Source organism: Protopterus annectens, chromosome 9.part0, assembly GCF_019279795.1.
Source record: "Protopterus annectens isolate FY-2018-M chromosome 9.part0, PAN1.0, whole genome shotgun sequence".
Taxonomy (NCBI): Eukaryota; Metazoa; Chordata; order Ceratodontiformes; family Protopteridae; genus Protopterus; species Protopterus annectens.
In genome coordinates, this window is record NC_056743.1 from 1,810,789,926 (window position 1) to 1,810,804,137 (window position 14,212).

A 14,212-nucleotide genomic window follows, 5' to 3' on the forward strand; every position below is an offset into this window, starting at 1 on the left:
GGGTGATAATTTCCAGGGTCTGTAGCTCCCCCTTTATGGACAGGGGTGACTGTAGCAGTGCACCATTCAGTAGGGACAAAGCCTGAGGTGGGGCTGTGAGTGAACAGGGCACACAGATGTAGTACCAGTTCCCTTTTTAATTCATGAAGAACACGGCCAGGGATATTTTCAGGTCCTATGGAAGCTGTATTCTTGGCCTTAGACAATGCAGCTTTAATCTGTGCTGCAATAATGCTGGGTTCCTGGCATTCTTCTGGTATTGAGATTGGTCTTTTAGGGGGGAGAGAGGGATAAAGTTGGCACTGAATCTGTCAGCCAGTATGTTGGCAATATCTGTTGGCTCAGTATAGGAGGTACCATTGTGCCGTAACTCAGAGAAAATCTGGGTATTGCCATGGAGATTCTTAATATAACTATAGAAGGCTTTGTGGTTGTTTTTAGTGTCTGGCACAATTCATGCCTTCATAGTTGGTTTAGAGGTTTTGATGGAGGATCTCAACTTTTTATTGAGGCTAATAAGGGGATTTTTTCCAGTCTTGGGACTTCATCTTTTTCTGCAACAGTTTCTTCCTTCTGTTGTAGAGTTTATTATTGGCAGAGGACCACCACACTGGCTTCCTTTTTTTTTGGAGGAGAGCATCTTGGTTCTGTTGGGTATGGCTAGTTCTAAGCATTTATGTACATGTTCGTACAGTGCATTGGTATATGATTTGGCAGTCATGCATCTATTTCCATTGGCATGGGTGCCGTGAAGTTAGCCACCTCTGTTTTTAGGAGTCCAAAGTCAGCTTTGGAGAAGTTTTTCATGGTGGATAACTTTGCGGGGGATATGGGTGAGATGTGGATTTCCATGGTGATTAGTTTGTGGTCGGATCTAACCAGGGAGGAACTGACTGTTTGGTATAGAGCAATGGGTGCCCATGTTAGTAATAACCAGGTCAAGGATGTTGCTTCCTCTAGTGGGGATAAGAATGAGCTGGTCCAGGGCATTGGAATTGATGAATTCTAGGAAACATTGAGCCAGTGCATTGGTGCATGAGTAGCTTTCCCAACTGATGGAGGGGTAGTTGAAGTCACCTAGTATGAGAGTGTTGGGTTGGATCTTAATAGTTTCCAGGGTGCTTAGGAATGTGGAGTGAGAGTCTTGGGACATGGTTGGGGACCTATAGCAGGCTACAGCCTGAATCACTGTCTTACCAATGTTGGTTGTACCTGGAGTATCTCAGATGCGTTATGCTGGGCTACTAGTCTGGAGGTGTGCATATCCTTTAAGAATATGGAGACACCACTGCCTTTGGAGCTTCAGTCCATGTTCTGGGGCCGAAAGGTGTGGAATGAGTTATAGCCTGGTAGCACAGGAGTGCTTTCTGCTGCTTTAAACCAGGTCTATGTTACAGCACAAAGGTCAATGTTCTCCATTTTGAGGAGTGCTTCGAGCAAGTGCATCTTGAGATTTAGACTTCTAGCACTGAGCAGCATGACCCTCAGATTGCATTTATTTATAGCTGTTACGGTGGTAATTTGGTCTTTTGAACATCACCTAAAAAAGGCACTATAGGGGTGGCAAGAGCCTTAGCCAGTACCCGGAAACCCAGGAGTGACAGATGCAGGCCATCTCTGGCAAAGCATCGAGGTCTGTCAGTCATGTCATCCCAAGCAGACAGATATCGGATCCCCTAAGAATGACACCAGAAACTTAGCCAATTGTTGAAGTCAATCATGTGTTTGTACTGTGGTATCATTCTGGGTGATGGTAGGATGCTGCTCAGGACTTGGGTCATACCTGCCTGGGACACATAATCCAAGAACTCCACCATATCTCTTTTCATGTAGTCCACAGGTGCAGCTTATTACAGAGGTGCATAACAGCTATCTCTCCAGCGTGTTCTATTTATCAGCTGAAAAACATTAAGTCTGTGGTTCTGGTATTCACTAAGCTATTACATTTGTGGATTTATAGGGAATCAAGGTAGGTGAGGTAATGACCACCCCTCCAGAGTAAAGAGAGATCTTCTAGCCTCTCTTGGTAGCTCAGGTTTTTTAAGCTTGAAATCTTCTTTTAGGAACCTCTGTGGTTTCTGTAGTTGTTTCATATGTTGACTGAGGGTCATATTGAAGGGGACATTCTATGCTATAATTAGCCTAATCATTGCTGAATATAAGGTAATGATAAGATACAAATGTTATGCAATTACCTTAACAATGGATCTGTGTTGTCCCATTTTCGTCTAGTTCACTGCTTGAGTTGTCAGATCCCATTGGATTTGACCTCGGCACTTTCTTCCAGAGCTTTGGATCTGAGGCTATGACTCCAATCCTACCCATAATTCCCTCCTCCTTCCTAATTTACCTCAGATGGACTCTGCTGACTCTTGCTAACCATAGAGGAGTATTCTTAAAAAAGTATAATGACACCTATAAAATAAAGTCATCAGATTACTAAATATGTCAGTATGGGTGATGTAACTTAAAGCAAACAGGGTCTTGGCTGAGGCCTGTCCTAGCACCAGAAGTTTATATATGAGAATTTGGAAGGGGAAGGAATGCTGAACAGGATGAAAATGAGACAACAGGACGTAAGTACATAACTTTTGTATCTGATGTCCATTTTTGTCTGATTCAGCATATGGGACAGATTCCCAAGCTGCCTAAAAGGAACCTGGGTGGTATCAAGGAAGGACATTCCTGAGAATGGTAAAGTCAATGGACGCATGAACTCTAGACTGCACACCCAATATACAATGAGATATAAACAAATGAAACATGGATCAAGTTGCTGCTGTAAAAATATTATCAATGGGAACTTTTTGTGAATGCTGCAGAGGTAGCAATTGCTCTAGTGGAATGAGCTTTTGGTTTTGAGAGCAGAGGTAACCATAGAGATTTATATAGAAAAGAAATACAGTCTGAAATTCACTTAGAAATCTAAACTTTTGATATAAGACTTTCCAAGTTTGCTTTGGAAAAGGAGACAAACAGTTGATTCATAGGTTCATAGGTTCATAGATTAGTACTAAGCTAACTGCCCTTGTGAGCCATTTTAAGCCTAGCCAATTATCCCTTGTGAGGCTCAAACCCCACCCCACTTAACCATTAGGCCACCCTCCCAACCCCCCATTCTGATCTCATTTTCTAATATCTTTCATTCAGTGTTATCTTTCCTACAGTGTAAGCAGAATCTGATCTGTCTGTGAACATCTTCGGTATCAAGCATACATGAATAAATCTGTTTGCTTTTGTAGAGAGACTGGAAAAAGACTGGCAATTTATTTGATTCAAATTTGCTTCAGATGAGATCTTTGGGGGAGTGGACGGATTTGTTCTCAACGATACTCTGACTTTATGAAAAATGAGAAAAGGTGGCTTGCGTGAGAGTGCTTGTATTCAGAAATTCATTTAGTGGATGTAATGGCAAATAGGAAAACAGGTTTCCAAGAAAGGTACTTATGGTCAGCTGATGCTGCTGGCTCAAAGGCTTTCTGAGTCAATGACTGAAATAAAATTTTGACATCCCACGGAGGAGCTGGATATCGAACTGGAGGCCTCAGCAAAAAAGTTCCTTTGAGGAAAGCTTCAGATATTCAAAGAAAAGCAATAGAAGTGCCATTATCACCTATGTGAAAATTTGAAATGGCAGCTGAAAAAATATTATATGGCTCTTACTTGCTTCTTGCTTCTTGCCTGGATGGAGTCTTGCTAAAATTCAAAGTCTAGTTATAATTGCATTCACAGTCTGTTGCATACAGAAACTTGCAGAATATACACTGATGAGAGAATATACTTTGCAGCACTTGTCTTTAAGAGCAGTAACCAATAACTTTTATAATAAATAAAACTGGACAAACGTTGCAGCTTAAAAGTACTGTTCCAACTTTACGTCTCATATAGTACAGATGATGTGATAGATATAACATTTACCTTGGGACTTGTGTCCCTACCAAACCTCTCTAACAACTGGATTTATACAGCTCTTTATATACAGTTTTTGAACATATTTTGGAGAATTGCTTATCCTGTAGAAACAATACTAAACTTCCTTGTTTAACAATGTCTTGTAAGAGACCAGCTTTTCTGACAGTGTGAATATCCTGTAACAGTGTCCTGATGTCCATGTATTTTTGAGGAAACACATTGTCCTGTATTCTATTTGAATCTGTGTATAGAAACATGTGTTCTTATGTCAATGCTGATAAGCATATCCTGTTTTTTATGAAGAAAAACATATTTTTGAGAAAACACATTGTCAGAGATCAGCTTTTCTGACAGTGTGAACATCCTGTATTTTATTTGGATCTTTGTATAAAAAAACATCTGTTCTTATGTCATATCCTGATTTTCCATGCAGAAAAACATGTCATTGTTCTTTAAAAGCAGATTTTGCATTTTTGTTCTTGCATACATCCTGCTTTGAGTCTGTAAGGGAAGAATGTCCATTCAGCAGATTCCTTTTCCAAGCCATGGTCATTTAGTATGACTGCTGATCACATTTTACTTAAACTTTGTTTCTGCATTTAAGCAAGCCTTTTCTTTCAGCATATTTACAACATAATTAATTTTAGATTTATATTCATAAAATCTAACAATTCCCTCTGTTTTTAAACATACTCAAAACATTTTATATAGAAAACACAAGAAACAAACCTTTAGTTTGATACAACAAATCAAAATGCAATTTTACATAGTTAATACAATGATATTAAAGTATTACTACCAAAACTGAATGTATTTAACACTTTTTCTTTCGCAGACCATTCTGTGAAAATATTTTATCAATTATGAGCTGTGTCTGCTTTAATGTTATTATTTTTTTTTTTTAACATGATCAATTTATTCTTTTGCAATCACAGAATTTAATTTATGACTTAGAACTGTTTCATTAACTCTTTGCAGCTGTTGAATTAACTATGAGACAATAACTACGTGCTACTGCAAGCATTTATACACTACTGAAAACACACAATTTCAATGTCATTTGTTAAATTAACTATGAGACAATAACTATGTGCTACTGCAAGCATTTATACACTACTGAAAACACACAATTTCAATGTCATTTTAACCATAACATTGTGGTCATGTCTTTGAACTGCTACAATGTATTCTGTACAGTATGTATTTACACAGACTGTTTGCTATTTATGCATTTCAATCTAGTAGGTATACTGGACCCACTTTTTTTAAAACATGTTTTTTCACACATATTTATTACTAGACATTTATTTAATTTGTACTGAATTATTCTGCATTTGTACATACAATGACTATAAAGTACATTTAGTCTAATCTTACAAATTTAATAACATTAATATTAAGCAAAATCTTGGAAAATGTTTGTCTCTCTAGAAATATCTAGTGGAACTGATACCATATCCATATGTCCTGTTATTTTAAACTACATACTCAGCAATTAAAAATATTCTTGCCAAAAACATATTAAAAATAGTGACCATTCTTGCTATTAGAAACATTTATGCATTTTTGCATATCTTTATTCTCTCTTGTATAGCTTTAATAAAGCAATTTTAAATCATCTCTTGTTTAACCATTATGATAGCTATTAACAACTTGTAAAATATCTTATCCTGTCAGGTTTAATCCAGTTTACCAGTATTTCTAATACACTAATACCTGTTTTTTTTCCTCTCCCTAAAAGAGTATTGTCAAGAAGGAATGAGATATTTTTTCTTGTAGCTTTATTTTAGACCCTTATTATTTATTTTTATGTAGCTTTATTTCAGACCCTTGTCACAGTCTGTTTATACAGTCAGTGTAAAACTGAGAAAGTGCCCCTCCCTCTTATACAGTCAGTGTAAAACTGAGAAAGTACCCTCCCCTGTAGTACTTCAGCACTGTTTACCTGCCCTATGCTGTGAAAATAGAATGTATGTCAGCCTAACACTATGGTTATACATTTATTTTATTAAATTATGAACTTTTGTCTGATTTGATAATTTTTTATAAAGCTTTTGCTGTTTACTACCACTAGTAGGCATTTACACCCTCCTGCATAATTGATTTGAACTGTATATATACTATAGCCCATTTGCTGGCTGTACTTGATGCAACTGAGGTTTTTTCTTCTCTTTTAACATTTACTTGCAGATTATCAGTGACATCTATGCACAATTGTGGCATTTTATGACAATTATTAAATAGTGTTGTCTGTAAACATTTTAACAATTATGTTTTAATAACAATGATGCTTTAGAAAAACTCAAGCTACTTGCCTGGCAATCAGTCTTGTTGTTTATCTTATCTTTCCAGCATTTCCTGTAACTATTCATCTAGTCTAGGAAGGTCAGAGCTCACATTTCATACCCTGTAAACTATAGTTAATTCTTTTAGCATTTTTCCTTTAATGTGATTGTGATTTGCATAACTATGCATTTATACAACATAAACAGACATCATTTTACAATTACCTTACATGGATTTCAGTATTTTTTTTTATTTATCTAACTATTTAACTATTCTGTCCTGCCATTAATTTTACAAAAACTGTTTGAATAATACCATCTGTGATTTTCTTTTTAAAATTCAGAACTTTAACTGTTTGGTGTTACTATATAATTATAAACAAATTGTAAAAAACAAAATAGATATTAGTTTAACCAACACATTTATATTTATATTATTTATATTTGCTGTTGTCTGACTGTTATTCTTGTGTATTGTAACAGATGTACTCTAAATGAAAAGAACACACATGCATGTCTGTCTTGTATATGTATATCTTTATACAAGCATGTCATGTCTTGTGACTTTAAATTTTTACTCATCTATTTTTATTTAATTTTATATATTATAATACACTAGAACAGTTTTGTTTACCTTTTGACTATGCTAATGAATTGCATTCATATGCTTTACTTTACTGTAGTACTGATAGATGTCTTGCTTTAACTGAATGAAAGTAAAACATTTAAGAATGATTTGTCCAGACATCAGATCCTACTATCCTACCATGTATGTTTAACCATTTTCAAAACATAAACATATTATAAAATATATTTCTTTTGCACAGATTAGCTGTGTATGCAGGAAGTTCCCAGTCTCTGTCAGTTCAGCTAATTTATTTCCTTTATCCTGCAACTGCAGTTGAATTTTCTGGAATGTTGTATGGTCTTTCTGACATTCTTTAGTAAGCTGTTCTGCTGAATTTGAAACTCCTATGCACTTTTGAAAAGATGTGTGTATAACTTGCCTAAGCTTCCTGAACTCATTGTGTCTGTCTTTTAGAAGTTTACTACATTCCTTTGTAACAAAATGTACTAGGGGTTCTATCAGTAACTGATTTGACTCACATGTGGTGACAGGACATATCTGTTCAACATTAGAATGTAATGGAAACACTTTACCCTTAGTTAATTCTTCAGATCTGTCTTTACAGTCTATTTGTTTAGCAATATGATGCAATATTATTTTATGGCATAATACACAAAATGCAGTTTTTGTTGAAGCACACAATAAACATTTGTCATTTTTCACATGGTTTTCTTTGAGATACCAGTCAAATATAGTAATACATTTGCATAATGCCTTACTATCAACCTGCCCTAATAAGGTTTTACATTTACTAATGTGCTGTGTATACCAACATAGCATTTTTTTACATTTGCTTAAATTATGCATGAAAATATCCATACTGTCTAATCTAATATCCAAGACTGTTTAATATCCAAAACTGTCGAATAGCAACCATACTAAAAAATGTGACGTAGAAAAAAGTCTTACCAGTTAGCAAGAAAACAGGTGATCAGGCTGCTATTGCAGATGGCTGGAAATTTTTCAAAGTCACTTGAGAAGCTGGGAAAGCACAACAGGCAGTGGACTGATGTGACCCTCTGCAGGGCTTACCATCACTCCTTCTGAGTTTGAATGCAGATTGTAGGTTCAAATGCAGACTAGCTTGCCATTGAAAAAATTATATGGTGCTAGTCACTCAGCTGCCTCGCCATTGAAAAAATATTACATGGCTCTTACTTGCTTCTTGCCTGGATGGATTCTTGCTAAAATTCAAAGTCTAGTTATAATTGTATTCACAGTCTGTTGCATACAGAAACTTGCAGAATATACACTGATGAGAGAATATACTTTGCAGCACTTGTCTTTAAGAGCAGTAACCAATAACTTTTATAATAAATAAAACTGGACAAACGTTGCAGCTTAAAAGTACTGTTCCAACTTTACTTCTCATATAGTACAAATGATGTGAGAGATATAACATTTACCTTGGGACTTGTGTCCCTACCAAACCTCTCTAACAACTGGATTTATACAGCTCTTTATATACAGTATTTGAACATATTTTGGAGAATTGCTTATCCTGTAGAAACAATACTAAACTTCCTTGTTTAACAATGTCTTGTAAGAGACCAGCTTTTCTGACAGTGTGAATATCCTGTAACAGTGTCCTGATGTCCATGTATTTTTGAGGAAACACATTGTCCTGTATTCTATTTGAATCTGTGTATAGAAACATGTGTTCTTATGTCAATGCTGATAAGCATATCCTGTTTTTTATGAAGAAAAACATATTTTTGAGAAAACACATTGTCAGAGATCAGCTTTTCTGACAGTGTGAACATCCTGTATTTTATTTGGATCTTTGTATAAAAAAACATCTGTTCTTATGTCATATCCTGATTTTCCATGCAGAAAAACATGTCATTGTTCTTTAAAAGCAGATTTTGCATTTTTGTTCTTGCATACATCCTGCTTTGAGTCTGTAAGGGAAGAATGTCCATTCAGCAGATTCCTTTTCCAAGCCATGGTCATTTAGTATGACTGCTGATCACATTTTACTTAGACTTGATTTCTGCATTTAAGCAAGCCTTTTCTTTCAGCATATTTACAACATAATTAATTTTAGATTTATATTCATAAAATCTAACAGCAGCCATGTGAGCTTTAATGGTAAAAAAACTAAATCCTTGATGAAAAAGTTCTAAAAGAAATTCTAGTATCAGTGGGAGGGGGGAGAAAATGAGTCCAGTCCTTTTTATTAAGGCCCAAATAGAAATTCCACTCCCTTTACCTTTATAAATCTTTTTGGTTGATTACTTTTGAGAAAAAGAAATTATGTGAACTACTGGGGAAGACAGTCCGGCATATCTGGCTATCATTAAAACTGGAGAAACCATGCAATTAATTTTTAAGCTTGTAGGTCTGGTAGAGGTATCCCGGATGGGTGAATAAGAAGATCTGGAGCGGGATTCAGTAGCCAGGTCTCTTTCATTTAAAAGTTTGATAAGGTTTCATGACAGTCCATTAAAACAGAAAACTCCTAGCTTGGAATAGTTTTCCTGAAGAAGAAAGTGATAAAACAGGAACAAAATTTAGAAAATGGAAGGCTTCTCCCCAAAGGGAACTTATCTCCCCACAAAAGGAAGAGCAAAAGCTGACCGTTGAGCTTCAGAAGTCTCAGAGGAGCATACTCTTATGCAATGGTAAAGCTCTGAAGGGCTTGGCACCTAAACTTGACTTTTAGTCAGCTCAGCTTGAGTTGTCTGACAGTTTTGGCGCATGGAAGCTGTCTGGCTGTTATATTCTATTATACACTTGGCAGGATATAACCCCATATAGCTAAGGCTACTGCAGAATGAACTGATTTTGTCTCTGAAATACTTATTCACTAAGAAATCTTTGAACTAGGCAACAGAACTAGAGCTAATTCCAATTTCTTGGAGGGAATGAAGGAACAGGAGGTGGCTGATAGTATCAAAGGTTTTGGGAATGTCAATGAAGAGTGCTCCTGAGAGGTTTCCTTTATCCATGTTGAGAAGTATCTCATCTGTAAGTGACCATAATGTTGTTACTGCCCTCCAGCCAGTCCAGAATTTATGGTGGTTAAGAGAGAGGAGGTAATACTCTTGGATGTAAGTTGATTGTAGATGAGTTTTCAAGTATTTTCCTAAGTGTTGGAAGGATGGAAACATGGCAGAAGTGGGAGACATTTTTTGATTGAGACTGTTTTGGAAGAGGTTTGACAAGAGTAGTTTTCCTTTTATGTGGCATTGTGTTTTGAGTTAAGCAAAGGTTATAAATGTGGAGAAGAGCTGTTGTAATGAAGTCTTTGCACAGTGAGATGAACCAGGGGAGTAGAATATCAGCACAATAGGGTACATCTAGGGGTATGTTCTCTAGCATGGATTCATGGCCTTTCTGAGTAATTTTCTTAAAATAGAATAAGGAGATAAAAGGTAGGAGGCTGGGTGAGCTGGGGGTAGAGGTTGAGGCTGTGATTCTAGGAAGGTTTTACTGTGAACTCCTCACCTCAAGCACATACACAGCTGACATCATGCAGGGAGCACAGACTCTAGATATCCCAACCTTGAGCATGTAATAGCACACTCATCATACCACATGCGTGGAATGTAACTCAGTACATGAGCTCTATAATATAGGCCCGACATCCCTGAACATCTACAGTACTATCTGATTACAAGGTGCACAGTGCCAACCTGTTGTGTATTCTTCTTGTGTTTCTGTCTTATCTTTCCAGTGCCATGTACTGAAGAGAATGACAAGCGCTGTAAACTGCTATATACTATTCTCTTCCTGTTTTAGACATATTGATTGCCCTCTGAATTACATGATTTTGTTTTCTGAGTCAGAGATCAGTCAGTGTGGTAATCGAGTCACAATTCATGCTACATTTACTTTAGAATAGAGACAGTCGCACTTATTCTGCTAAAAAGCAAAATGGCAACTTATTTTCCAATCATATTCCTGTATTTTACAAACATTATTCAATAACATAATGGAAATTATAAAATACAAGTCACATAAATAAAATGTTATTTCATTTTTGAATATTTGCCCTATGAACAAACATCATAAACAAGCATGTAAAAATGTTATATGACCCTAGATAATATGCTCAATTTTACAGTATGGTTACATCAAGTTAATTAATACTTTACCGTTATTCTTGACTGGCATATCTCTTCGGCTTCTTTCAGTGCTATGAGGACAAATGCTGTCAGAGAAGCATGCTCTTCAGATCCTATGAATCCCCCCTAATTACAGGAATAAAAATACAAAATAATTTTATTTTATTTTATGCATTAATTGCCATTTCAGCAAGCTGAAGGTGAGCTAACTCAAAATAAGAACAAATATTAATGAATTCAGCATCTAGTAATATACCATTTATACAGATACAGTTGTTAGAGCACTATCACATGCACATTCAACCCTTTCCCTGCTGAATGTGTCAGAACACGTGTAATCCTGCTGCTAATTTTATACATGTCGACTTTGTAGTCTCATGTCAGATTTTTCAAAATGTATCTGTGAAAGATTTTAGCCAGATGTCACTTCTAGACTGTTAATGAGATAAATAATAATATATAAGGGCTGTAGCAGTTTCTCTCTGTAGACACTATGTACAGTATATCCAGATACTTCTTCGCATTATATTTTAAAGAATACAAACCAAAAAAATGCATTTATAAACCCATTCTGTTCACAGGCATGTAACTATATTAAAGACTACTGGCCTTCAAGAATCTCAAATGACTTTGTCTCCTCTTGAAATTTGTGGGCATTATCTTTTTCACCAAAGGCCAATTTATCAACAACCTGTACACCAAAAACAATTTATGAAATGGAATCAGCTTATTGATTAGTCATATAACGGTTGACCTCACTCCTGACAACTATGCATGCCTCTGTACAGAAGGGATGTGCACACAAAACCAATAACTTCCCTCAGCTCTTCCCCTCCTACTGTATGCACAGAAAGCCTTCTAGCAATCTTCTATCTATATCTATATCCATTTACAGATCTACTGAATGCATTGAAGACCAAAATCTGATATATAAATATATACAATTTTACTGTAGAACCAAAACTTAAAGGTAGAAGTACATAATTTTTCCAACACTGTCAGATAACACAAATCTAGGCAACAGCTTTTGTACCAAATAAAGACATTTTCCAAAATGAAAAGTACAGTTGTTTAAGTAAATATACCATAACAGTAGATGTTCTAATAGGTCACTGTTATTGTTCCAAGCTATATAGGCCCTACTCCCTTTCAATGTCCGGCTTCCATAGCATCTTCCTCATATACTGTCAGGAGCTTGAGCAGAGTGCAAAATGTCTTTAGAGCATTTTTTTGCCCAGGAAGGAGGCAAGATTCCTGAAGAAGAATGCTACAGAACAAACCACACCATAACTATATTCACAAAAGGTGAACCAAACCACACTCTGCAACAACAAAAATATATACAAGAAGAGGGGATTGGAAAGAGGGGAGGCTACTGCCACAGTGATCTATTAGAACGTCTACTGTTCTGGTAAGTTTACTTACACAACTATACTATGGAAACCATACATAAATAACTGCTGCAGTAGCCTAAGCTATATAGGTACATTCCCCTAATTCTAAGAAGTAAAAAAAAAAAAGAAAAAAGGAGCAGGCCTATACACTAAGTATCCAGAAGCCCCTGGAGAATGAACCTAGCAAAGTCTGTCCCTTACCTGAAAAAGAAATCCAGTCTGTAGTGCTTTGCAGAAGTGCATACAGAGAGCGATGTTGCTGCCTCTAGGAATATTTCTAGAGTTTATCCCTTTTGAGAAAGCCATGAAAAAAGTCAAAGCCTTTGTAAAATGGGTTGTAACCCTACCCTGACTTTATATGGTCACATTATATCCAACAAAAAAGTAGTCAGCTCAAGTTTTTACCAGATGTGTGCCTACTACTGTCCATCAGTGACATGGTAAAACCCAAGGTAAAAAGCTAGAATATCACATTGAAAAAAAACTGCTAAAGTACTAAAAATGTCACTTTGAAACTGAATACAAATGCAGCTACTTCACAGTTATCGCATTAACCTGTCTTCAACATATTTTACACTGGATATAACTACACTACTCTTAGTTTAAGCCATTGTATAGATGCTCCAAATGTGCACTATGTATGCATGCATGCATGTAATGTATGCAGTTTGCTTATCTTACTTTATATAATGTATTTATTTGCTTTTAATAACCTGGAAAGTCTGACTGGGCAAAGTCCCTTTTCAACAGAGGCCTGGGGAGAAAAGCTCCACATTACATAAATCTGTATAGGGAATTAGCATGAGCAAGCAGTAAACATATATTACATAACACTGAGGTATACATAATTTAACAGATTAAATATTATATACAGCATCTATAGCATGTTATGATTGCACACATCCATAGAACGTTCAGCATCATTTTACAGTGTAATCCCTAACATCAGTGACAACTAAGAGGGAGGTTGTAAAATTAAATTCAAAGGTTTAGGAAAAAACTAGATACATTTTAACATCCAATAATAAGAAAAAAAAACTTGCTTACAAATGCTTGAAAGTGGAACCTACAAACGAGATCTGAGGCAATGAGAATGGAGGAGGGCATTATGAGTAGATGGAGGAGCTTGATACCTGGATCCGAAGTCTAGTATATGCAGCAGATCTGGATCCTAAGATCGGATCTGAACCAGTTAGTGAGGAGGAATGAAAAGGACAACATCCATACTTCTCAACTGTACAGAGTTTTGCAGAATGTCCAGATTTCTGCCTCATATTTTTGGTCCAGTTTTCATAAAATTTTATTTTTCTGGCAAATTAGTGGCATATCATTAAAGATTTAAGTTAGAAAATAATGACAGACATTTCAGTCTCAGATGTCACACCCTTCAGAAAATCCATGCTAATGCAAAACCTGTTATTCTATCAAGATTCTAAGTTTGTAAGAGCAATATTTAAAAATTGTCCGTATTTTTGGGCCTTTGTCCCCCTTTTATTTATGACTTTGTCCAGATTTCTTGCTCTTCAGGGTTGGGAGGTATGTCAACATCACATCATATTATATAACACTGAGATACATAATTTTAAAGATTAGATATTCAGTGTAGCATCTTTGTAGTACCTACAGCATGTTAAGGTTTAACACATTCAGTATTATTTTGCAGTGTACATATATAGTCACATTATAATTTTAGTACACAGAAAGCAGATGAAGCATATATATACTTCATCCAAACAATTATTTACTTGATACCTGTAAACAGCAGACAATATTTGAGGACTGTATGATATTTGCTTGATTTGACTCCATGATGAGCAGACTTAGTAATGGGGTTCATACAAGGTCATGACTGCTTTATTCAGAGATATGATTTTATTGGAATATTAAATTACAAGTGGATAAGATTAGAATAAGATGGGGGCT

At 35.9% G+C, this 14,212-nt stretch overlaps 1 protein-coding gene across 1 annotated transcript in view; it reads right to left on the minus strand.

The window, feature by feature from the left end:
• The window catches only part of LOC122812280 (venom factor-like), a 2,973,268-nt gene that overhangs the window by 408,754 nt on the left and 2,550,302 nt on the right, over positions 1 to 14,212 (minus strand). Inside the window, exon 27 of the mRNA XM_044084681.1 lies at positions 10,926 to 11,021. Within this exon, the coding sequence (XP_043940616.1) occupies positions 10,926 to 11,021 (96 nt within the window). The remainder of the gene's footprint in view (positions 1 to 10,925; positions 11,022 to 14,212) is intronic.